Source organism: Ciconia boyciana, chromosome 5 (genome assembly GCF_034638445.1).
Source record: "Ciconia boyciana chromosome 5, ASM3463844v1, whole genome shotgun sequence".
NCBI lineage: Eukaryota > Metazoa > Chordata > Aves > Ciconiiformes > Ciconiidae > Ciconia > Ciconia boyciana.
The window spans coordinates 25,849,760-25,876,384 of NC_132938.1; the positions used below are offsets into that span (position 1 = coordinate 25,849,760).

General features: G+C 40.8%; 1 protein-coding gene across 1 annotated transcript; it reads left to right on the forward strand.

Annotated features, from left to right (window-relative positions):
• Nucleotides 1-110: 110 nt before the first annotated feature.
• On the forward strand, nt 111-22,240 carry PGM2 (phosphoglucomutase 2). The gene is made up of 14 exons (XM_072863467.1): nt 111-616; nt 5,336-5,503; nt 6,385-6,491; nt 6,833-6,917; nt 8,186-8,269; nt 9,704-9,897; nt 11,043-11,232; nt 11,945-12,042; nt 14,544-14,724; nt 14,838-14,931; nt 15,797-15,926; nt 18,515-18,704; nt 19,457-19,590; nt 20,370-22,240. Exons 1-14 carry the CDS (start codon nt 545-547, stop codon nt 20,470-20,472), a joined length of 1,830 nt encoding a protein of 609 aa, XP_072719568.1. The 5' UTR covers nt 111-544; the 3' UTR covers nt 20,473-22,240.
• Nucleotides 22,241-26,625: the final 4,385 nt, after the last annotated feature.

Genomic DNA, 26,625 nt, shown 5'->3' on the forward strand with positions numbered 1-26,625 from the left:
GGGGGCAGCTCCCCTGCCGGCGGGGGCAGCCCCCCGCGCCTCCCGTGCCCCGGCGGAGCCCCGGGGCGGCCCCCGGCACGCCCCGCACCACCGCCCCCGCGCCAGCCCCGGCGCTGCCGGCGTGGGGCGGCACTACCGGCGGCGCTGCCGGCGTGGGGCAGCCCCTCGCCGCGTCCCGGGCGCGCCGGATAAGGACAACATTCAGCGCCCCGGTGACACGCAGGGACGCGGCTCACCAGACAAAATCATTGACAACCCCACTCCTCCCGAGACGCCCCAGCCCCGCAGCCGGCGCCGGCTCCCAGGCCGCGGCCCCGGCGGGCGGGGCGGAGGTGGGGCGGCCCCGGCACGGCCCCGGCTCTGGCCCTGGCCCTGGCCCTGACCCCGACCGGGGCTCGGGCCCGGGCAGGCGGGCGGGGCGGAGGTGGGGCGGCCCGGCACGGCCCCGGCGGGCGGAGCGGAGCGGGCGCGCTCCGGAAGGGGGAAGGAGCGGGGCGGCGGCGGCGACAGGAACAGGGACGGCGGCGGCGGCAGCGGCGGGGGCATGGCAGCGCGGGGCTCCGCCGGGGATGCCGCGCTTCGCCGCGCGGCCGAGCAGTGGTTGCTCTGGGATAAGGTGAGGGGCGGCGGGGCCCTCCGGAGCGCCGGGGCCCTCCCTTCCCCGGGGACTGCGGTGCGGGGGCGGAAGGGGCCCGCTGGTCACGCAGGGACTTGGGGAGGGGCGCGGTGCGGGCGCAGGCTTGTGAAGTGTCGAGGCGGCGTGGGGCGAGCCTTGGCTTTTAAATCGCGGCAGCGCTTGGTGCGGTGAAGGCCCCTGGGGAGCCCGTTCTCTCCGCTCGCAAAGCCCTCCGGCAAGGCGGGTCCCCGCCGTCCCGTCTCTCCCCTCCTCCCTCCCGGCCGCAGCGGCGGGGCTGCGGACCCCCCTCCCGGTGCCGTCGGCGCCGCTGCTCTGTCACCTCGGCACTGGTGTCGTTTCACAGCAGCCCCCTCTCTAGTTTAGAAACCTGTCTAGCTGGCCCCTAAGTATCTTCACTTTTCAGCAATGCTGAATTTCTTTTTTAAAAGGGCCTGTCTTGTTCCTAACCTCTTCTGTTTGTAGGGGCAGGTGACAGACTTAAATTACTAAAGGCGAGAATCCATCGCCGTATTGTCTGACTCTTGGTCTTAAAAACCTCCGGGTACCTTCGTATTCTTGTTTACTAAAATACTGTTTCCAAAAGAGTGGGCTTGCTTCAAAACCACTGGGAAATGCAGACTCCGTCCTCTTTTCTTGGTGTTGTCGCCCAGTGCGTAGTGACCCTCACTGTTAATAAAATAACTCCTGAATCTTCCGTATTGTCCGGTTTCATGGTTTTTCTCCCTTTTTCTGCTGTTGGTTAGGAACACTTTAGCATGTGTTACTTCCCTTCCTGTTAAGGTGCTTAAACATCTTAAGACTCATCTTTATGTCTTCAGTTTTGGTGACAGCACTGTACGCAGAAGTAAAATCTGTGTATTTCTGTATTCCACGTGTCTAAAGAAATGTCTTGCCATTGTGGTGTTCTGGAAATGCTTACGTAGTTGCTTGCTGCTGCAGTTCCCACTGAGATGCAGGCCCGTATTCGGTGTATGTGGTTTGCATTTGTTTGTCCCTCTACGTGAAATGTGTTCATTTGCCTCTACTGGAGCACGCTGGCCATTGCCCGCCTTCGGTCACGTTAGTGACTGCCCTGGGCTCAGCATCGTACAATGCTCTCTAGGTTTTGTGCAACCTACATATTTTTTTGGTAAGGGGTTTTCTGCCTATTTAAAGATTATCAAAGAAAACATAGAATAATTCTTTTTTTAGTATTATTTCCAGGTTCTAAAGGACATCATTGGAAGTACCTCAAGTTTGTTGTGATTCTTCATTAAAGACCATTCGACTGGTTAACTGATCAGTTCGCCAGCTGTTTTTATTAATGATAATACAGTACCAAACCAGCCCGTCTTTCAGAAATGCTAGTGTATCGCATGACGTGACAATGAGCTTTTGTGTTTTTCCCTTTTCCAGTGTAATTGATTTTGAGAAAACAGTCTGGTTTTAAAGGGCCTCTTATTTCCGTAACTTCCTTGACTAACGTTAGTTCTAGTCCTGTCTAATCATTTCATTTTCAACTGGCTATTCCGGTTATTTTGTGAAACTCTCTTGAAATCTAAGGCAGCACCCCTTATAGCATCTTTACTTTTGAAAGGTTAGCTCTTTGGTAACAATCGCATCTTTGATTCAGTAATAATTGACCGGTGTGCAATACCCATTGCCGATTGCTCAAAAACGATGAGGTATTTTCATTTCTCAGGGAGCTCTTACATGTTTGTATTGAGTAACAGAAGAATCCGATATAACCCTTGTCCATTTACTCTGCTATTAAAAAAAAAAAGGTTCCTTTTTGATGTGTAGAGGTAGGTTAATATTTAATGATGATAAGCTGCATGTTTCTTACAAAATAATAGTTTGCAAGAGCAAGCCCTTATGGCTGAAGATGGTCCTGCTGACTTGCCAAGAAGTTTTTACCTAGATGACAGTTACTGAGCTTGTTACCAGGCCATTTTCGTCACTGTATTCATTACAGTAGTATCATATTTTTCATTTGTTCCATTATCAGTCATAAAATTATGGATAGAAGGTAGCTTCTGTTTTTGTTAAATATAAAACTTGTTTAGTCAGTAGCTGTCCCTCTACTTTAAGACCTGCACTGATGAAACCTCTTCGGGGCCTTCCTGTAGTGTAGATGAAGGTAAATAACTCAAGTGTTACTGGGTGATGTTTAAGCAAATTGCAGTACTGGATATTAACTCTGTATTAAAACCTCTGCCACTGTATTCAAAGAAATCAGTATTCTCCTATTCACATCCAGGTTTATTTGTGAGTAGAAAAAGTGTAACCTGAGAGAATCAACAACGAAGGAAAAAAACAGATACAATTGTGCTCTTCTTTAGCGGAAATGCTGTGAGGATTTCATCTTGACTTTTTCTTCTGCTTAAAAAAAGTTTTGTTTGTTTCCTTAGCTGTATTCAGTGGCATCACAACATTCCTAAAATTGAAACAAAATGGGAATGGTCATCTGTACAGTAAAAAAAAAATAAAATACAGATTCCTAGGAGAATGTAGCCATAAACAATTGTAGCAGTAATTCTGGAAAAATCCTTCTGCTATATTAAACAAGACTTGGGCCTGGCTTTTACCATGACTTTTTAGAGGGGGGACGGGGCTGGCAGGAGGTAACAACCCAAACCACTAAATTCACACAATCGAGTTTCCTGTAGCTAATGATGTGGACTGAAACTCCGAGACTCGGGCAGCCACCTGGATAAGTACGATCATTTAGCCAGACCTGAAAAACTGGAGGATCCCTGTCGTTTCACAGTAGATACCAAACCGGGGAAGTCCCTCTAACACAACAATAACAAACAAAAATCTCCTTGGTTGTGAGAGCTACAGTACGATCCTGGTGTCAAGCTGCCCTTCTGTATTGGCATGAGAGCTTCTAGTCCGTCCAACATCTATACAAACCTGTGCAACATCTGCCTAAAGAGATGTGCGTTTCAATGGTGAGAGGCAGCTCCTGTGCACAAAGCTCATGCAGGGGGAAAAAAAGGGTGAGTAGGCACTGTACAAAGCCTGATGCAAAAAGTCGTGTTCAGGCTTTACCTATGAGACATAGGCCTGAAACTGCAGCAAAAAGTTCAGGTCAGCTTTTAAACAGCCTAAACTCAGAATAGTTATGCTGACCTATATTATTCTATAATAACATAGAATTATATTTACTCTTATAAGTATAGAATATAATTACTCTAATAGTACAGAATTACGTTGAACCTCCTACAAGGAAGTGTCAGTTACAATGTTCTTGGACTGGTAATTCTTAAACTGCAAATGAGTAATTTAGGTGTACCTAATTGCTTCCTGCACCCAGGAAACCTGATTTTTTTTTCTTTAATGAGTCCAGCTTATTCTACATGATAGAGTTTGCTCATTAGCAGCAAAGGCTCTTTAGCTTTCTGAGTGTTTATTCAAACTATGGTGTTTGTCCTGCAGCAGCAGGTACACAGATGAATGATTAGGGCATCCAGACCCTGGTCTCAGTTTGGTTTCCAGCATGCTTACACCTTTGTTTGCCGGCTCACTCACGTGCCTGCTACTGTGCAAGTTCTGCAGCATTTTCTGGAGCTGCAGAAAAAATACTTTTTTTTTTTTTTTGCCTAGGATGATAATGCCTTCCCTTGCTGTAAGCATACCTAGGTCATCCAAGAAATAGTGAAGGATTTTATGAGGTCATTTGGTTGACCAGAAATCTAAGCTTATGTCCATTTGGAAATGCTAATCTTTGTACTCGAGTGTAAAGTGTGCGTAATCACGCGGTGACTGACCCGCGGAGTGTGCCGCCTCTCCACAGCACCCTGTTGCCTAGGGGCTGGAGTGTGCCATCTGTCCTCTGGGCTCATCACTTGTCAAGAAAACAAATATTAAACTTCACAAATCCCACGTTATTAAGATTGAGATGTTGGGGCATACGGGACTTTACTAGTTCCGAAGTGTGGAAACAGAGTTGATAACAATAAAGAGTCAATATAAGTAATACACCAAGAAAAGCAGTGAGACTTAGAAACTCCTCACTGTTTGCAAGCAGTCTGACACGGCCTTTCCGTCGCCACTCTGCACAGTCATTTTAAGAATTCAGCTGTAGGTGCTAGGCTTTCGTCCTGAGGGTTGTGCTTATTTTTACAAACATTACCTGCAAATATACTGCAAATTGTCATCTTTATCTTCTGACTAGTCTGCTTAGTTTTGCTGCTGCCTCTGGTGTTAGCCAGTCCTGGGACAAAGTTAAGATTTTATTTTTTTTTAAGACTCTACTTATAGCACTATGGAAGTAGCAATTATTTCTTAATCATCAGCTTAACTTACTTTCTTATATGTTTAGAGTAGTTCTTGTGTTGTTATGACAAAAATTCTCTGAACTGTAAAGGTGCTTTTTTGGTTTGTTTTTGTTTTGTTTTTAAAACAAGAAAATATTAAAATAGACATCTCGGAAATTTTTTCTCTTCCCAAAATGTGTTATATACACTGCTGTCAAGGCAGCATGTTCACTTAAGGAGATAAAACTAAAATAAATAATACTTGAGATTGTCCTGGCTTAAAATTAGGAAGATGTAGCAGGAGTTCTGGTGTTCTTGAAGTGGTGTGCGATGTTTTGATACTGAAATAACCCAGTACAGAGAGCGGGAAAGAAAGTCAGTTCTGTTAAGAAGCTTGAGGGTATTAAAAACAAACAAACAAAGCCTTTTCTAGAATATCTGAATTTTGTATCTACAGAATCCAAAAACTTCTGCAATAGTGAAGCAACTGCTTGCTGAAGGAAATGCCGCAGAATTGCAGAAATACTTTGGCTCGCGGATGGAGTTTGGCACAGCAGGGCTCAGGGCTGCCATGGGAGCAGGGATTTCCCACATGAATGACTTGACTATTATCCAGACAACCCAGGTACTGTGTTCAGCACTTTATCTCACTTAACTGGTTGTATATATGAACGGAAGAGCCTCATTTATGACAAGCAAACAGGTATTCTATGGCAGCACAAGCTTTTTACTATTCCTCCAGTTTTCAGAAGTCATTTAAATGATAATTATTAGCTGAGTGCTGATCTCTGAAAACAAGCAGAGAGAAGCTATTAAGCCATTAAAATAAGTTATTTTCCATATTTTATTTGCAATTGAATTTATACACAGCTACAGTTAAGCTCAAGTGGGTCAGTTAGTCCTCATGTAACAACTACAAAAAAACCCAAAGGTAGCCAGCATTTGGCTAAGCTTTGTGTATGTTGGACATAAATTTACATAAAAGCAGTGAAGCTATATATATATGTATATAGGTCCTAAAGTAGATCTACTTGGGGAGAGCTTAAAAAAACCCAAAACCTTAAATTACTGCAGCCTGGAGTGGTGGTGTATCATGTCCTAAACAGGTGTCATTATTAAGGGTGAGATTCAGTTAAAAAAATGGAGAGATTTCAGTTAAAAAACTGAAATATGGGCCAGTCGTTCTCTTCCTCATCTGAGACCTAACACAGCTAAATAATTTCTCAAAATCTGCAATTCAGACTAATCGTGTTAACTGTTTTTTTCTGGAGTTGGTTCTGATTTTTGGAAAACTACTTAAATGCTGCCAGCTTCACTATATTGATTTGAAGGTTGCTGATACTTCTTGGTGTTTATTGGTCATAGACAAACTGAATCCCGATCCAGTTCGGTGCATGTTATGTGCACTCACCTTTCTAAGGCGTCAACATCTTAGCAATCATCTTAATGCAATGATAAATTAAATATTAAGATTGGGTTAATGGGTGGATTTGTTGTTGTCTTCAGGGATTTTGCAGATACCTTGAGAAGAATTTCAGTGACCTGAAAAAGAGAGGAGTTGTGATTGGTTTTGATGCTCGTGCCCATCTTTCCAGCGGAGGTAGTAGCAAAAGGTATGTTTTAGGTTTTAAGTATTTTGTAGATGTCTTGTGTGATCCATTATGGTTTTATATCTGCTTCAACTGTATTTTCTCTTTCTGTAGAGTGAACTAAGGTGAGGGATTTATAGTATTTTTATATTCTGTTAATGCCAAAGCAGTTCTTAAGTTGTGCTTTGTCTGTTGGGAAGAGTGAGGGAACACATTTAAATTGGGTCTGTATAATAATTTGGGGTTTATTTATGTGAGGTTTTGGTTTTTTTTAGAATTGGAGCGGGGGAGAAAGCTGTGAATTCTGGGAAACTAATTGGTGCGAAAATGAATATATTTCCCACGCATCTTTTCTTCCTGTTTAGGTTCGCAAGACTTGCTGCTAATACCTTCATCAGTCAAGGAGTTCCAGTTTATCTGTTCTCTGATATAACACCAACTCCTTTTGTGGTAGGTTTCTCTACTATATCTTTTTATATACACACAAATTCTGTCAGATATCTTGCATTACTTACATTAAGGAAAACTAGACAAACCACCTTTAACTTTTTAAGTTCTACCTGCAGTTAGTCTTATGTTTATTTAGCTATATTTAGTTTACAACATCCACAGCAAGAGAAGGAAGAAGCTTAGTGGAATATCAGTGACAGTGGGATGTGTTTCTATTCCTGCTTTCAGGCAGACTTCGTATAGAAGACATCTCATGGTTTCTAGATCGCTGTGCAGTCTGAAGTCTGAAACATACACACGCATTTAGTTTTGTGATTTTTGGTTGGTTGGTTTGGTTGGATTTTTTTTAATTTTTTTTTCTGTTTGGGGTATTGAATCCAAGGTAGCCTTTTGAAATAGCAGGTTGGGAGTGCAGCGCTGTTCTGCCGGGAGGGTTGTTGAATGCAGACGCGCTTTTACCATCAGATCACTAGGTGTCAGTGCTCTAGAGCAATAAGGAAACCCCTACCTTGCACTAAAACCAGCAGTTTCTCCCAATACCAGTTGTGTGCAAACAGAACATAGCTGGATGAAGACTTTGTATGTAGCGTTCTTGTACCGATACAAATTTTGGTAGATTTAGGGTCAGATTCTTCATAGTGCAGCTTAAAGCAGTTGCAAGAACTGCAGTTGATTGCATTCGCTATTGAATGAAGAGCCAGGAGTAAACTCGGAACTGGACCCGTGGTCACAAATAATGCTTTATTTTTAATTCACTCCATCTGTTTTGGACTAATTGATAAGAGTGCTCTCCGAAACAGTTCTCTTCTGAACCACGATGGAGTAGTTGCTCCACGGGCTGCTCTCAAAAGGTAGTATGGATGAGACTGCTCCAGTTGCAATTCTCTACCCTATGCAGACTTCTGTCATTGCCCCAACAGACTTTGCACCCTTAAAAACCTCAGGTATCTCAAGTCATTCTACAGTAGGCAACACGTGCATTCGGTTTCCTTCTATAAAAACACTACTCTAGAGATCCACAAAGCGTCTGAAACAGCATTAAGAATATATAAATGGGAAAATGCACAAAAAAAGCAAGGGCCAAAGTTGTGCCATGTGCAGTGTAGTGGAGCAACTACTACTTAGCTTCTGCTTTAGAGAGTCAGTCTGTAGGAATCACATCCTGGCTTTCTTTTCATTCAGCAGTATGGAATTACTGCATAAGCATGAGAATAAATAATATATAATATTTTGCACATTCCACTTCAGATAACTTTCTCTTTTTACAGCCATACACAGTAACTCATCTGAAGCTTTGTGCTGGAATTATGGTTACGGCTTCCCATAATCCAAAACAAGATAATGGTTACAAGGTATTCCTATACAATCTATTTTCTGGCTTTTTTCGAATGTTCTTTTCCATGTAGAGACACTAATACTATTGTGTATAGTTCCTATCATACCATAGACCAAATTAATTGATAGTTTGATCTCTTCTAGATGTACGCATTTAAAGCTAGTAGCATGCTATACTAGTAACATAATTAAAATCTTAGCTCTAAAAAGCAGGAAGATAAGTAATACCATTGCATACTTTGGAACACTTTAAAATATTAACTGACCTCTTTTCAAGAGCATTAATCATTTCTCCAATTCATCATTTAAAAAGATCTCTCTAGATTTACAAACCCAGAGAATTAAAAATATCTGAAACCTAATGAGTTGCTTGTTCAAAACATTTTGAATAAATTCCATTAATTTCTTGTAGTATATTTTTCTCTTGCTAAGTGACGCAGTTATCAGTGTGACTTTTTTCTATGGCAGAAATCTGCTTTCCACTGAAAAAAACATGGCTGAGCTGCCTGTCTGCCAGTCATCCCATAGCTGGACTAATCATATGCAGACTGTTTCCAAAATACAAAAATGGAAGTGGGGAGATCTTTTTTGTCTTCTTAATAGAAAACCAAGGCATTAGCAGGGATGATTTCTTGCTGTCTCTCCCTCCAGAACTTCATGTCTGTTTAAAATTGCTTTTCTTAATATTTCATGTATTGATCTGGATAGCTTGTTTGGATGTTTTATCGATTACTTTTTTTAATCAACTTCATTTTTTCTTGATGTTTTGTTATTTGGGCTACATATGTACACGGCCCAGATGCTGTTAGGTATCTTTCCTTAAACTTGTGGTCTGTAAACCATCAGTAGAAGGAAGTGTGCAAACAACTGTCAAAAAGTAAAACATAATAAGTACACCTCTTCCTGGGTGTGTGAACGATCAATAAAAAGGAGAAGACTACAAGTAATGAACACCTTGAAACTTAGCTGAATTTGTGCTTGCTGTTGTGGCAACACTGCTGCTGTAGGCAGCTGCAAAGTTTTGTGCCTTTCTCCTTAATTTTTTTTGTGGTAAATGTGTTTCACTTTTGCACACTTTTTTCCTCTTAAGAATTCTTCTATATATAAAGATTATACCTAAAAATCTGGATGTAAGTACATGAAATAGCATGGGCAAGTTATCAATCCCAAGGCTGGCAGACAGGCTGAATCTTCTCAATAAATGAGCTGGGTCTTGTTTTGTGTTTCATTATGGATTTTGGTATCTTCTGATAAAATTAAACAGCTTTTTTAATAGAACAAAAATAGGATGTGAGAGGAAACACTGAATATGAACAGGAGAATACTCTGGGTATACTTAAGCCTAATTTACTGTAATTACCGACTATAGTGCACCTTAGCCAACAAAAAAATAACAAAGCTATCCTACAGTATTAATGACCAAATACTCACTTACCCTATTTATTATTTAGGTTTACTGGGAAAATGGTGCTCAGATCATTTCCCCTCATGACAAAGGAATTTCTCAGGCTATTGAGGAGAACCAAGAGCCGTGGCCTCAGGCTTGGGATGACAAACTGATTGACAGCAGCCTGCTACTTCATGATCCATATGCCACGGTCAATAAGGAGTATTTCAAAGATATACAGAAACAGTGCTTTCATAGGTAACTGGTGTTAACTCCGTTAAGAATACGGGATTTTCCATCTAGTACGTCAGCAGGGCAGTTTAAATTGATGGAAGTCAGGGCAGCCATGATCCTGCCATGACCCAGTTCTGCCTGTCCCTTCTTGTCATCTTTTGTGGTAGCACTGGCAGCTGTGTGGTGACCTAAGTCAGCCAGTTCATAAAGCTGGTCTGGCAGAAGTCTAACCCAGCAAAGTGAGCGATTAGTTTCTGATTATATCATCTCCCTGTATTTGCATGACCACGCATCAACCAAATGCCACAGCGAGACTGGGGCTATCTTGCGCAGCTGGGGGTGAGCTGACACTGGCGGTCCAACAGCCTTAAAATGGGCTTCTAAGAGAGAAGCTGAACCAGGCTGTTAAGCCAGTTCTGGAAGAAGGAGGTCTTGCTCTGTCATTCTGGCCTTGCGTGTGCACCTTACACAAGCCTATTCCTGTCACTTGCTCGGTAAAAACTTTACTCAACAAAATCAAGTGGATGTTTCTCTTTGTGATTAACCAGTAGAATAGTTTTATGGATTAGATGAGCAGCAACCTGTTTGATCTGCTCATTTGCATCAAAATTTTAACCACCAGTAACCATGTTCTTACTCTTGCTAAAAACGAAGTCAGAATTACGAGAAAGTTGGGGCTATGTGAGAAATTACGCTGCTTTCAGAATAGGAGTTAAATGTCTCCTTAGGAATTTGCAGGCCTTTACGTATATTCTACACTTCCAGTAACGTACTTCATAAAAATGAGTGTGCTCAATGAGGCATGCTGCTGCCGGTGCACTGTGTTCACAGTCTTTGGAGCTGGTTTAAATGCCAGAGTTGGGGATGAAGAGCCTTACTAGTCTGTTGCGTTTGTTTTCCACTCGCCTCCTTTGGGACGCATAGAGTGTACGATCTTTCTTATTCCAGTGATTTGCACATAGCAGGACATTAGATATCAAGAGTGACTCGTATTGCTGAAAAATGAGGCTAAGCCAATTTTCAAGCCATTACCTTTAAAATCTGACCTCCTTTAATTTATAATTTTAACAGTGATATAGAATACTGAGTCATACCTGTTTCCCAACGTAGTCGATTAGCGCAGAATATTCTTCCATATCCAAGTTTACTGTTAATCTGTTTTATTTCAGGAATATAAACAAGGAAACAAACCTGAAATTTGTTCATACTTCTGTGCATGGCGTAGGTCATAAATTTGTGCAGTTGGCCTTCAAGGCATTTGACCTTAGCCCTCCTTTTGCTGTTCCGGAGCAGAAGGATCCTGATCCAGAATTTCCTACAGTGAAGTATCCAAATCCTGAAGAAGGCAAAGGTGTTCTGGTAAATAGATATTTTTTTAATAGTTGCAACATTTTTCAAACAGTGTTCCTTTCTGCCAGTAGTCATGGCTGTAAATGTTGGTCGAAGGTCTATCTTGTTTCTGTTTTCATAGCCTTACATTTAGTGAAGAGTTAGCTGGTATCCTTTAATTGAAATTTTAACCCTTTTTGAAGCAGTCAGGTAATAATTAGCTATAACTTTAAACTACTTTGTTCTGCGCTCTAACAGAATGGGCAGCAACTGCACATAGAACAAAGTGATACAGTTCCTTTTAAAAAATAAAATAATAATTAAAAAATCTTCACGGTTGGTTTTGGCAAGTTTCTACAATTTACATCTGAAATACAAGGACTAAATTGTTCTGATATGACACCGGGGCGGGGGGGGAAGGGGCAGGGGAAGTCCTGACAGGTGTTAGAATTTCTGCTACACGTATTTCTGCTACACTTCGTTATTGAAGGATCCTGTTGAATCTAAGTAGCTTTTGACTCAGGCTGCAGAAGTGGAATGATGTAGGTGAAGTTAAATATCCTGACTGTGCTCTACTGCTGCCAGGCTTGAACTTTGTTTTTTGTAGAGACATGTCATGATTTTGAGTGTTTGAGATTAAATAAATTGGGAAAATTATTTAAAACCTATAAAGAAAGTGAAACTATTATTTGGGAGTATTAACATATTAACACTCATCTGGTCTTGCTTACCACTTTTCCAGACATTGTCTTTTGCTTTGGCTGAAAAAGATGGGGCAAAAATCATTTTAGCAAATGATCCTGATGCTGATCGACTTGCAGTGGCAGAGAAACAAGAGAGGTATGGTGATAAAGAAATGCAAACCATTTACATTTTTACTTAAAGGCTAGGCTCATTTGGAGGATTCTTGCAACCCATGTTGCAGAGGAATACAGAATAGTCACAGTAGTCATTTTTGGACTGAAAACACATAGAAATGTGCGAGGACTGTATGAAGCAGACCACAGTGGGGGCAGTAAATGAAATAGTGATTAATATTAGACGCTGTACAGAAGCCAGAATAAATACTTGACACTTGCTGTACCTGAGGCATGCACAGAAGCATGTGAATTGTTGTGATTGTGCTATACCTTTTTAAAGGTAGGTTTTCAGTTAGAAATTTTTCACAGAAGACTGATAAACATTCTTTCATACTGTGTTTATTAAATAAGAACTTGAATATTCAGGAGAACCTTTATAGTTCCCTGATAATCTCAGGAATAGGAACCATCCCTGTTCTTTAATACAAGTTCCTTCTTTCACAAATACTGTTAGACCAGACTTTTTACTGATCATTAGATGATTTGGCCCTCTCTCGCTCCACTTCTATGGATAATGTTACGTATCTGCATTTCACCTTAAGCTTTGTCAGTGTTTGGTACTTCTCAGTATAGTCATTTGTACTCTTTCCTTTAAGGACCAGCTATACATGCATTATTTATCTATGTATATCCTGTCAAAGAACGGGATCACAAAAGGCAAACTAGCACAAACAGGGGCTTCTCATAAATTTATCATATGTATGGAACGTGTAACCTATAGTTCTGACACAATATTGGCATCCCCTTATTTCATGCTCCCTGGTATCCTGTACTTCTACAGTTGTTTGCATTTCTGTATTGTGGTTATATTTGATGAATGAAAATAAGCTGAAGTAGTGCACTTGGTATGATAGCTACAAATAGTGGTGTTTCTCTTTTATCTATCTTGATAAAGCAGAAACTAATCTGAGCAGTTAGAAATCATAAATCTTTAATAAAAGTAAACTTCAAGGTTTTCAGCTCAGAGAGGAGCAGAACAAAAATCTGCTGCTGGGCCAGGAACAGAAATAGTGTAAATGAATTCCCTGTGTGTGAGAGCCAGAAGAGAGAGATAAAATCATGGCAACAGTCCTTGGTACCCAAGGGATGAGATGAGCACCTCCTAGAGGTTATCCGTGATTGTGGATGACACAGGTACTTGAACCTCAATCAGTCATGCAAATTCCAAAAAGCCAGTAAAAGGAGACAGCGCAAATATCCATTTTGCTTACCGGATAACCTCTTCTGGTCTTGTAGCAGCTTCAAAGGTGGCGGCATTTTATTTGGGGGTTGGGGGCTTTTTTTAACTCGTTATCCTCACAGCATGAACTAAGGAGGCTTCTCTGCCTTTAGAAGAAGAATAGGCTAATTGACACTCTCTGCTGTATCTTTGGCAGTGTTAGCTGGAATATCATTATTTTAATGTTTTTGGCCTGTGCCAGCCTCGGTTGGCAATTCAGCGTTGAGGAAGTAGCATAAAAAGCTTTAGTTTGTGCTAGTTATGATGAGTTAAAACAAGAATGCAAAATCACTCATGTTTTTTGTCTAAAAACTTACAGCTATCAGAGACTTGAAGAGGGGGTGTTAGTTTATTGTATTTATCGCCACTGAGAGCATGGTGCTCTCATTCTGCTACCTCTTTGCTAATTGTTTAGCCAGTCTTAGTTGTCTCCTAACTTTCAGTCCTGCGTCCTCCTCTCAGACTTCTGCTGTAGCTGTTCATACACTAATCGAATATTAATACAGGCTTCTACAGTATCTGTACTTCTTCTTTGACAGAAACTCCTGCTAGAGCACACTCTCTCAGCGCTCTTACACTAAGTTGTCGCTGTGCATTGCTTTGTGCCTGTTGGCATCAATAAATGCAGGAGACTGACTCTGCTTCTCTTTCACAACAGGTACTGTTTCTGTAGGTCTTGATTTTTGTCAGTTTGGCAGTGTCTTTGTCCCCTTTTGTGACTGGGAATTTTTGGGCAATTTTGACATCTGTCTTTCCCTTTTTCCTTCAGTTTTTCTTGTTCTAGGAACACGTCAATGTTAATCTTTTTTTTTACCTGTTTCAGATTTTTTCCAATCTTCCTCAATGACCAATTGGTGTATTTGTGATTAAATAAAAGGTGTTTGTCACTGAGTCAACTAAAAATAGTGACCAGTTGAGAACTGTATTTTCGTGTCTCTGTGCTTGTCTTAATAATTGATTTTATAATTTGTCTCCTGAATATTTTTGTTTCACTTAAAATATACTGGAAATATCACTGTTTCATCTTTGGATAAACTCAAAAGCTGGTATGTATGATGGAGGAGGAAGGTAACCACTTCAGAATTTTTTGGGGGAGGAATTTTTTTGTTTGTTCTTAATGAACACATGATATCTTGTTACTTGGAACTTGGATGCACTGGTTTTATTTGCTAGTATTCATATATGGAAGAACCAGCAGATTATTTTTTTTTCCAGTATTATCCTTTGAATTCATATCCTTTCTATTTTTTTTTCCCATCCAGTGGTGAATGGAAAGTGTTTTCTGGAAATGAGCTGGGAGCTCTTTTAGGCTGGTGGATCTTCACTTGCTGGAAAAATCACAATAGGGATACTTGTGCCATTAAAGATGTCTACATGTTATCCAGTACTGTTTCTTCCAAAATCCTGAGAGCGATTGCACTAAAGGAAGGTTTTCATTTTGAGGTAAGCTGTTACGTGTTATTCCATGTTCTTTTATTTGCTTACCTACACAGTGCCATATCTTTGTGAAACATTGCTTTTATTTTTAACACCTTTTTTTCTCCTCACTGCTGTAGGAAACACTGACAGGTTTCAAGTGGATGGGCAACCGTGCCAAACAGCTCATGGACCAGGGAAAAGCTGTTCTTTTTGCATTTGAGGAGGCTATAGGTAAGAAACAGAATATTATGTTCTAGTATCCTGTAAAATAGTGAAAGTAGGACTATTGCAAAAAATGGCAATGTAAAGGTGCCCTCAACACAATGGGTGTACTTCCAGTGAGTAATCACTATCATCCATTTAGATGATTGATATTACTAGTTTTAACCCTTTGTATCTCTGCTTAGCACAGAGTATGATGATGTAAGCTAGGTGTATATATCTTCAGTAGCATGGCTATGTAGACTTGGACTGCAAATTCTGCAGAAGCTGTTTAAAAAAACCAAACATGTTTTTCAGACTTCAAGTTGAGTATGTTTAGCTGACAGTTTTAAGCCAAGTTTAAATGTGAATAAAATAAAGTAAAAACTCCCCCAAATTATACTTGTAAACTGGAAAGCCATGAATAAAAGCTATGAATTTGTGAGAAGGAAATTGTAGAGCTATAATGCTATTTCTTGAGTATCTCAGTACCTGAAAACCAGAGAAAATGTGACTAATTGCACGGATAATTATCCATGTTACCATATGCTGCCATGTAAGGGTAATCACATTTGAGACAAAGTGCTATACTTGCATTCTTCCTGCAGTGTGGCATTTCTCTTCCATGAGGGCTCCAGAAGTATTGGGGAGCATCTGGCACTGATACGATACAAATCTGTCTCTGTCTTGAAATTCCATTAAATACCTTGCTTATCAAAATTAACACTGATTAGAAGATAAAATTTTTCCACTTTTGGTTGAACTCTAAAATGTCTGTACTATGGTAACGAGCATTTTTCCTTTAAAAGATGTTGGTTTGATTAACTTCCTGTCCCCACCATTTTATCTTATTTCCTCATAAAAATCTATCAAATATATAATTTTCTTTGTTTAGGGTATATGTGCTGTCCTGCTGTTCTGGACAAAGATGGTGTCAGCGCTGCTGTTATAACTGCAGAGATGGCTAGCTTTTTGGCAACGAGGAATTTGTCTTTGTCTCAGCAGCTGAAAGCTGTCTATGATGAGTGAGTTCGATTATAATTGGTTAATTTTCAGATTTTCCCCATTCCACATACTGGAGTTAATAGGGACTCAATAGCAACCTATAGTATATGAAGAAATAAAAATTGGGTTATTGTACTATTAACCCAGAATTGTGTTAATAGTAATCTTCTAGAAAGCGCTCCTGCCGCTTGGGCACGAATATATTTATGACTTTGTTTTGTGTCGTTTTAAGCTATTTTAAAAATAATAATATAACCTTACTAATCCCTATTAGTTAATGAGATTTTTGAGGTGTTTTTGTTTGCTTGTCTGAAAGGTTTCTCCCTTTTGGGAAGTTCTGCTCTTTGATCCTTTTACAGAAGATTGGCCTGGTTTTTGGCCAGCAGTATTGCTGTGTTGTAGAGATCGTAGAGCCTCTTGCTGCTTAAATGTGCCAGACGCACAAAAACGTTGATGGCAGAATAGGTCTAAGTAGCTCTGGCGTATTTATGCTACTCATAGAAGCCAGCTTGCTTCTGTCCCACTTGCAGGGCTACTTGTGATTAAATTAATTCTAGTTGGCTGTAAAGTTAGGCTTTTTATTATATTATTCTGTCATTTTTTGATGGATAGTATATGTTGGTTGTTCTTTCAGCTCCTGAATACTGAGATTTGAGCTGATTATGTGGAAGTGCTGTGACTGGCCATAACTGTTGGCTATATACAGCTGGGTATCCCTCTGAGAGCTTTTAATATGAGGCACTACTTTTCTTTTGTTCTTGTTTAATGTGTTCAAAGACCTACAGAAATCAATAGCAGAGATGGCTATTGGATTTCATGGGTCAGGGAGTGTTTTTTGTGGGGGTTTTGGGTTGTTTGTTTTAAGGGAGGGAGCAGCACAGGCTGGCAGATACTCTCCCCCTCTTCATGTCTCATAGACACTAACAAAGGAGTGGTGGAACCTGCAAAGGGACTCATGGAAAACTCCAGCCTTGGTGCTTCTTGTTTTCCAGTCCTCAGATCTCTCATTTGCATGCAGCACTAGCTGTGCTTATTTCATCCACTGTTTAAGAAGGAATTGAGTGGCAAAGATTTGCTAACACACTGCATAAATAAATTGTGGAATTTATCAGCTATTGTACGTGGCAGAAGTAAACAGTAATATAAATGCATGGAAGGGGAATTCATGCCTAGAGCTGCAAATACAGCATCTGACGTGAGAATTCCCTTAATTACTAGTAGCTGGAAGTGTATATTCAAAGAATTATCCTTCTCTGGCTCGTGCCTTTTTTTTTTTTTAATACTCATTCAGTAAACAGCTGCTTCAGGTTGCCCTCAGAAACAATATTTAACTGAGTGGAGCTTAGCTGTGCCACAGTGCCGCTGCGTACATAGCCACCGAAGAGGACTCTCAAAGTCAGAGCTTATTTAGCATAAAAGCAGTCTGTAGATCCACCTCAAAGTAAGATGTCACTGCACATAGTCATTGTTTGTGGAAAAGCTACAGATACAGGAAAGGATACAAATCTTACTTATTAAATTGATGCTTGATAACTAGAACTGGAGGGGGGGTGTCTTGTTTTGTTTTGGGGCATCGCGTTTGGTTTTTGTTTGCTTGTGGCTAGTATAGAGTTGCAGTTTTCTACTCCTTACTACTTTATTCTTTGTCAGATTTGTCTTGTGAGTTGCTGTTGAAGCAGAAGAAACTCTACTCGGTATTTTAGAGGTATAGGAGGGGGATCTGTTCTCAAAGAAGTAAATGCAGATCAGGAAAAGGACACAGTCCTAGCAGGCTCATCACTTCTTTCAAATATAGGATAGGTTTTGTAAATTCCCTTGCTGGATTCTCAAGACTGATTTAACAACTATTGACCCTCAAGATGTCCATTTTGGTATAAACATGACCCTATTTAAGGAACCTTTCAGGTTTCTAGCATGAACATCCTAGTACTAATGAAAGATTCTGCCCTTCAGATTTTCCCTGGCATCAAGGATACTCATCAAGTGTTGATCTTTAGTAAGAGCTCACTTAAGCAACCAGTCCAGGCTTGTCTGCTTTTCAACAACATGCTGTTTTGAAAAGTCAGTGTTAGCAGGTCATTTGTCTTTGATACAGAATCTGCATCATATTACCTGGCAGCAAACAGATAAGGTAAAAAGACTATGTTCAGAACAGTTTGGTTTAGTAGAAACACTTTAATGGGAGAGCAGCTTCTGAAGTGTGATTGTGTGAAGTGTGAAAAAACAGTCTGGAATTTGTTTTACTCAGAAAAGGTCAGCTGGAATCCAGTCAAGGAGGCTATTTAGATGTAGTCTGGTCTCCTCCTATGGTGGTTACATCTCTTCAAGTCAATAATGACATCTTTTTGTCTTCTAGTTTAGCAGTAAACTTTCTCATTTTTAATCATTAAAAGGAAAAGGTCTCTGCACAGAAGTTTCTTTAAAGTATGTAAAATAGGGCAATTAAGCTGTTGAGGACTTTTTAAAATTGTAAGGGGGTGAACTGATGCTACAGCTGGGTGACCATGAGTGTAGATTCTTGCTTTATAGAAGGTTGTATAATGTGTATGGTGTACAACTCTTAAGAAGAACATTGCTTCTTCGATTCATTAATATTGTGTCTTCACAGATATGGCTTCCATATTACCAAAGCTTCATATTTCATCTGCCATGATCCTAAAGTTATTCAACAGCTTTTTGACAACCTTAGAAATTTTGATGGAAAAAACACATACCCAAAATCTTGCGGTAGATTTAAAGTTTCTGGAATAAGGGATCTAACTACTGGGTATGACAGCAGCCAGCCAGATCAAAAGGCTGTAAGTATATTTTTTAAATTATATATAAATCACATAAGTATGTATATACATATGTATAAAATTCTATGGAGAAACACACTAAACATTATGTTACATCCTGAGTCTTAAAGTAAGTTAGATTGGGGATGATTGTTTTGCTTTGGTGGGAGAAATGAAGGGGGGGGGATTTTTTTGTTTGGTTTTGTGGTGTTTTTTCTCTCCAAGATGACAGTCTGTAAAGGGAAGTAGGAGGATCTTGCTGTCTTGCTACAGCAATCTTGCTTTCTCTTGTTGTAAGTGTAAGTTAAACTGTCTGCTGAGATGTGGCTTTGGGTTCTCTAGTTTTCCATAATGCATGTTTCTTTTCCTCCTGGGAAATGCCACCACAGAGCAATTTCAATTTGCAGTAAAAATGTTGACTAGACTTGAAATGAGCTACCTAACAGTAATGTACCGCTACCAGATTCTGGGATGAGGGTAAGGCTGTCATTTGCCTGTTGTGGTCTCAAGACCACAATGATGAAGAAAACAGAACAAAGCTTACTTTTAACTGATCCTTTAGTTATAATATATGACATCAAGTCATGGGTTTTGTCTTCCATTTTATTGCATGCTGTTGTCTGCATTTGCAGAGCCCGAGAGGGTTGTTTGGAGGTTACCAGTTGACTTTAATACAAGGGTTTTCTGCATTTTCAGTACTTGTTTTCGATATTAGTGTAGCTCTAACACTAGTCACTTTCCAACTTCTAAAAAGTTATTCTTACTATTTCTAGATACTTCCCACTAGTAAAAGTAGCCAAATGATAACGTTCACTTTTGCTAATGGAGGAGTGGCCACAATGAGAACCAGTGGGACGGAACCAAAGATCAAATACTATTCTGAACTTTGTGCACCTCCTGGAAACAGGTATTGTCACTTACAGCAGTAAATTCTGTGTAATAGGGGCTGTGTGGCTTTTTGGTATTGTTTTGGTGGGGAAGGGGCTCTCCATGATCAAATAATACTACTACAGTCATTATTTTAGAAAAAGTATTTGCATAAAGCTTCAATTCTGCAAAATTTGTTGACGCATTCTTGTCACTGAAATTCCTTTGAACTTGGTTTCACTTTCAGTAAAAACAGGATCAAGAAAAACATTCTGCCTTAAATTATAGTAGATATATTCACTCTCTTTTTACATACATAGTTGCTTTAAACTTATATAACTATATATGAAATGTTCTAATATATTTTAAACCCTTTTATGTTTAGTAATTATATCTTTGACTGATAGCCTTGGAAAGCATATAGTCTTAAAGATAAGCAATTATTAACTTATGTAATGAAAATAATGCTTTCTCACAGATGAAAATTCATCTGAAAATACTATTACAAGTATAAATTTACATTTCTAATCACATACATTTAGTAATAGAAGATCTTCTGAACTCAAACTGTCTGTTCTATTTTAGATTATATTGTGGGTTTATGTTTCTCCTTAGACTTAAATCCCTTCATGCACATCAGTTGGAAGTGAACATCAGTACATTACCATAAGAAATCAAGTGCATATATTTTTAGCATTCATAGAAAATGTTTGTCTAAAACAATGTGACAGACTTAAAAATTCCTCAGACTGAAAATGTGCTTTTTAGCTTCTCCACTGTGACACTGTTTTCTGTATTTGTGTGGATTTTGTTTCTCAGTGACGTTGAGCAGCTGAAGAAGGAACTAGATGAACTGGTCAATGCTATTGAAAAACACTTCTTTCAACCAGAAAAAAATAATCTTCAACGGAAGACTGAGTAAAATAGCGAAATTACTACCTGAATTGGTTTTTGCAGCATTAGAAGTGCATTATTTAAGAAGTAAGGATTTTTAGGACCAAACATCTGAGAACTCAGACTAAAAAGACTTCTGCTTTTATTAAGAGTTATTCTGGGTACTCTTGGATCTAGTATCTTATTTAGGAAGGAGAGTACCTTTACCCTTAAAGGACCAAAAAAACCCCAACCAGTTGAACTAGAAGCTTTATGAACTAAAAGTTGACTGCAAATGTATTTCAATCAAAACTTGTTTTAATTAAATGTTATAAGTAATATCCTGATTTCTGAAATGTAGCCTGTTTTGTGGGGACTTATATTTCTTCTGTGTATGTGTAATCTGATAATACTATGCAACTTTATCTAGGTTTAGATTTGCAAAGCAGGTTCTTCTGTTAACAAGAAGTACCGAAAGCCTGTGGTGAGACTTTGACAAACTTGGGGCAAATGTTTCAGAAATAGTGATCTTTCTTGGGGATTTTGGCCCAAATAAACAAGAAAGTCACAATGAATTTGCTGGAGAGCTATTTTGCTGTGGGACTATACATCATATTCCAGGTTAGAGATACTAAATGCACTAAACTGCCTTTTAATACCATGAACATATTAAGATAATATATCTATACACAGCACCTTTCTGTTGCCTCATTGAACTAAGCATAATTAGTTCAATGCATTCCCCAATCTCAGAGGCTGTCATACTGTATGCTACCATGACTCGATGCATAACTCTGCATGTCTAATTTAGAGCAGAAGTTTCCATTTTATTGCATGCTGTTGTCTGCACTTGCAGAGCCCGAGAGGGTTGCTTGGAGGTTACCAGTTGACTTTAATACAAGGGTTTTCTGCATTTTCAGTACTTGTTTTCGATATCAGTGTAGCTCTAACAGCCCCAGTATTTCTTGGGTAAAGAAACCTCTTTGCCAGAATTGCTTCTGGTATCCCATGGAGAATGACTAGTTGCCACACCAAGCATAGATCAAATTTAGCAAATTATTCATAAAGGGACGAACTTGCCATTCCATCCCCAGTAAATACTAGCTTACCTTGTTAGCTAAGATGGTAAGCAAAGAACACTGGATGCCTGCTTTTGCCTTACAGACTTTAGAGTTATCATCGGAGGACACAAGGAAAGGAGTAGTCCCTGCATTCTGTGGCTGTCACGTCAGTTTTTCTTGGCTGTGCAGAGTCAAAGGCAGCATCTGAGTCATTCATATTGAGGCCTGTCTGTGTGGCATAGAAAATTAACTTTAAAATAAAGTAATAAGAAGGGTACTGAGGAAACAGAGTATGCTGCTAATCAAATCCTAGTCCTTTAGAGTAGAAAGCTAAGAAGATAGGTTATTAGTTTGTGCAGAAAGTGCTTGTTCACACCCTTTACTTTTCTGTTTCCATTTCTCTTATACTAAACCAGAGATGATAAGTTTTTATTTGGTGCCTTGACTAATGCAGTCCATAGTCCTAAATAGGACCCTAGGGGCTACTGAATGTAGTAATAACTGTAAAGGGAATCTCAATATTGACTTAGTGCAATCAGCTTTGTCACATTGCACAAAATTTCTGCACATAGCAACTCCCACTGTCTTTTCCTTCTGAAAATAAAAGCTAAGGACAAATTAAAAGCTTAAAATAAATATATCGTATTTTAGGCTTTTTTTCATGCATGTTAAGTGTGCGAAAACAGTGCATTTGGCATGTTGTAAATCTGAACTGATTCTCAAAAGGAAGGTAGAACTTCTTAAGACACTGACACTCATTGATAGATTAATTGATCACCAGTCCATTTCCACCTGACCTGGTGGCAGAAAAGTCTATTAATCTGTTTTTTTCTGATTAAAGAAACGTTTTGTTCATGAAATCTGAAGGCAACATTACCACTCTCTTAAAATTTTGGGGTTTGTCATCTTATTTTTGTCCCTGGAAGTATGTTGAAAGTTCCAAGTCCAACTCATGGCTTATCATCTAGAACTGAGATGGGGAGGGATTTCAAGACCATCCATAAGAAGGAGGCATGAAAACAAGGATCTATTATTAAGGAATTAAAATGACAATGACAACTTTAGCTTTTGACAGTCCAAATCTGAAGTACTTCTCAATAGTAGATGTTCCCTTGTTCCATTTCCTCTGCTTCCTCAGTACCTGTGATGCTGGGTCCCCAGCTGCCTGAGACCTGGAATAATAGGTGCGTGGTACAAGTCTGTGAGAGCAGAGTATGAAATGGGGCTGACACATCACAGAAAAAAGCAAGCACTGGGTCTCTGAGGTTTCTGTGATAAGTTTCAATGTGGCAAGAGCTGAGAAGAGAAATTAAGCAGGAACCTTACTCACTGCTCCCTAACCCTGCTATTGCAAAGGTTCCTCTTTTCTTCTTTCCATGCCCCTCAGCACAGGAGGGCCTGCTTTCCTTCATTTATGAAGAGGCAGCAGGGAGATATGAAGAGAAGAAGGTAAGGGGGAAGATTAAATTGAGATAGCGTGTGGAGATTGCATACTCCTGTACTCAAGCAGGAGAACAAAGCTGAAAGGAAATAGCTCCCATGTGCTATCGCTCTGTCTTTTACACATTGATTCAAAGAGAAGAGCAGGAGAATGAGAAGCAGAACGGAAGACTGGGGCACCTGATTCTCCTAACTTACCCTTAATTTGTTCACCCTGACATTCCCAGTAAGAGCCTTTCTGTGTGGAATATCCTCCCTTGAAGGAGTGCTGTCTTTGGGGTGTGGGGGTTAACAGTTGATATAGGGTGTCATGTTCAGCTGCACCATCAGTTCTGGCAGAACAGGTAGAAGGATGAAGCTTGCGGGGGGAAATGGAATCTGGTTTGGTAACTGTACATTATGACTTACATACATTCAAACCATAGCTACGTACGTTTTATAAATGCAAAACTTTAAAGCTTTATTATCCTCCCAGAAGTCAAGTTCTCTATCCTTGTTATTTTCAATACAACTTGAGGATTGCACCAATTGCACAGCTGGGTATGGGGAAAGAACCTCTTGGAAAGAAGAAATTCAAGAAATTTCTCAGCGTCATGATGAAAGGGATGCATGTGCCATTCGTATTCAGCTATGACTTGTTTCACCCTGCATGCAGATGCGATCGGTTCTTCAAGGAGTAGCACTTTTTATCTGGTGGCATTGGGCTTTTTGGCTTCTGGGTAGTCATCTACTGCAATGTGGTACCAGTCTGTCACTACCGGCCTGGCACATACACTACTGAATGTCCATGCCTGTCTCTAGCCTAATGTCAGGCTGGGGGGAGGAGGGGGAGACACAGCCGCATGGTCCCTAGAACAGAGTAAGGGGCCTTATTGCAAGGTCCCGGCTGCGTGAGAAGTGGAAGGGTGACTGTTGGGCCTATACCTGAATTTCACTCTTGGTAGAGTTGAACATGTGGCTTGTGACTTAACCACGGGCCACCCTTGCAAAACATGGTTTCCTGCACTGCATTGCAACCTGAGCTTCAAAGCAAATGGCTTTTCACAAGCTCCCAACCCAGACTGCTTGCTGCCTGGTTACATGACGTTGGTCAGTGCTTCCAAGACTGACTTGTTTGTGGTATCCAGCCTCTGTGTGATCACTGTGGACTGAGGGTCAAGATTAAGACAGGCCACGCAGCAGCAGCACCTTTGCCAGAAGATACAGCAGTAGGGGGCATACCATGCCGGGGTATGCATCATCTGCCAGCATGCTACAGACAAAAGCTTCTTGAAAGAAAAATGCTGAAGCAAGAGTTGTAGTACACATATGATTAATGTAAAACACTCCCTCAGCAGCCTAAGTAGGCAGAGAACAAGTGGTGCTACAACCCTATGGCACATGGGGTGGACTGTGCAGCCTCCACCTGTGGCCCCAGTTGTGTTTGACCTTAAACTGCAGTGTGAATAGATGCACCGCAGCTGGCTGGGCCAGCTGTGTTACTTGGCTGGTGAGATCCCCAGGTGTGTGGGGTCCCAAGCTGGAGAGCACAGAGGAATGGTTCTACAGGAGGCGGACTGGGGCAGTGCCTTCAACCTGGGTGCTGATGAGCTGTACCCAGGGCAGGGGGAAGCTTTGCAGATCCGTACAAGCCTGCAGCCCTGGGCTTCCTTGAGGGAGGTGATTCTCCCCCTCTACTCCACTCTTGTGAGACCCTACCTGCAGTCCCAGCTCGGGGGGTCTAGCTCTGGGGTCCCCAGCACCAGACAGATGTGGACCTGTTAGAGCAGGTCCAGAGGAGGGCCATGAAAATGGTCAGAGGGCTGGAACACCTCTCCTATGAAGAAAGGCTGAGAGAGTTGGGGTTGTTCAGCCTGGAGAAAAGAAGGGTCTAGGGAGACCTTATTGCGGCCTTTCAATACATAAAGGGGGCTTATAAGAGACAGAAAGACACTTTTTTACCAGTGCCTGTAGCAACAGGACAAGGAATAGCAGTTTTAAACTGAAAGAGGGTAGATTTAGATTGGATATAAGGAAGAAATTTTTTATAATGAGGGTGGTGAGGCACTGGAACAGGTTGCCCAGAGAAGTTGTGGATGCCCCAGCCCTGGAAGTGTTCCAGGCCAGGTTGGATGGGGCTTTGAGCAACCTGGTCTAGTGGAAGGTGTCCCTGCCTACGGCAGGGGGGTTGGAACTAGATGATCTTTAAGGTCATCTTTACTTTCATTTGTAGTGTGGGAGGTCTTGCATTTCTTTTGTTACAGAATGTGGTAAAGGATGCTTTACTGAATTCATGGGGAAGGTCTGAAGACAGTAGGGTTACAGGTCCTGAATTTTTTTATTGTTTCCTGTATTTATCTGAAGATCTCCACAGGCTAGAGAGGCATGTTTCTTTTACATCTGCCTCTACATACCAAGCCTGGACCTGGATTTTGCTAATGTTTCCTTTCTCTAGGAAAGCCATCTGTGTTCAGCCTTGGCCAGAGTCCGTCAAGGTGCTTCACTCTTGAGGGATGCTAAGGAGAACTGGATGGCCTGGTCTATCTCTCAGGTTGCTGTGACAGGCTGGGTTTCTGCTGAGGTGTTGCTGTTATTTGTGGATCATCTACATGCATTAATTACTACTTCTGTCCTGCCTGGAGATCTCCTAGGGACGTCATCTCTCCTGGGAGCAGGCAGTCCCTGGTAGTGCCAGGGTAGATGGCTGACTGCCTGGCTGGTTCTGCTAACATGCTGACAGTAGGGCCATGATGATGTTACTGCCCCTATTGTCACTGTCTTCACCATTCTCCTTGTTTACACCTTTACAGGGAACCTCCTCATCCTTCTCTCATCTTCCACCTAACTGATCCCCTAAACCAGTTACTTCTACCAGGTACTGGTACAGCAAGACTGTGATTTATTGTCATCAGTAAATGAGAACCCCCTTTTTTAGGTTATACAGAAGGTCTTATGGAGCAGGGGAATATGGTATAAGGCAAGACAGAAGGGCCTTTATAGCCATCCCACAAAAGCCTATGAGAGATTGCATGCTGTACACTGAGTGGACGCACTTGGAGAATTCTGCAGGTGTCTTGGAAGTCCGGCAGCAGGGCCAGCAATGAGCTGACATATACTGACACCCTTAAGATGGCTTTAGACCATCCTCAGAAACAGTACAGATATGGTCAAGATGATGGCGAAATCTGTATCATTCTGTCTTCCCATGGACAAGGAATTTACTTGCTCCGTTCCCTGCTCTGTTCTGAAGAGAAGTTCACAACCTCAGGTGGGGGGAACAAAAAAAACCCACAGTGGTTTATCAAGCTGATTGAACAATTACGACAAATTACAGAATTGCAAGACGAAACTTGTTCTTGCTAGAGTCTTTACTAACCTTGTCTTGCATCAGAGAAAGAGGATCTAGAACTGAAATAAAGAACTGAAACAAAGGCAGTAGTAATATTGCAAATTGGAGAGAACTTGGTATTGCGAGTTGGAATGGATGCTAACTTACAGCTTCTTCACAGCTGGTCTAACTCCTCCATCAAAGTGTTGTGTAAGATAATTAAGCCAATTTAGAGATAATTTGTACCAGGACAGACATTAAAAAAACCCCAAACAAATGTGATTTGTGAGTAACCAGCCTTGAACTGGGAGCACAGGCATTAATATTTTATCCAGAAACAGCAATTGCCACGACTAGAACAAAGAATACTTGCAGCCCAGACTGACCCCAAGCG

Coding starts and splice junctions, on each gene's coding strand:
- PGM2 (XM_072863467.1), top strand. CDS start 545: ATGGCAGCGCGGGGCTCCGCCGGGGATGCCGCGCTTCGCCGCGCGGCC. Junction 617..5,335: donor AGTGGTTGCTCTGGGATAAG/GTGAGGGGCGGC, acceptor TTGTATCTACAG/AATCCAAAAACTTCTGCAAT. Junction 12,043..14,543: donor GTGGCAGAGAAACAAGAGAG/GTATGGTGATAA, acceptor TTTCCCATCCAG/TGGTGAATGGAAAGTGTTTT.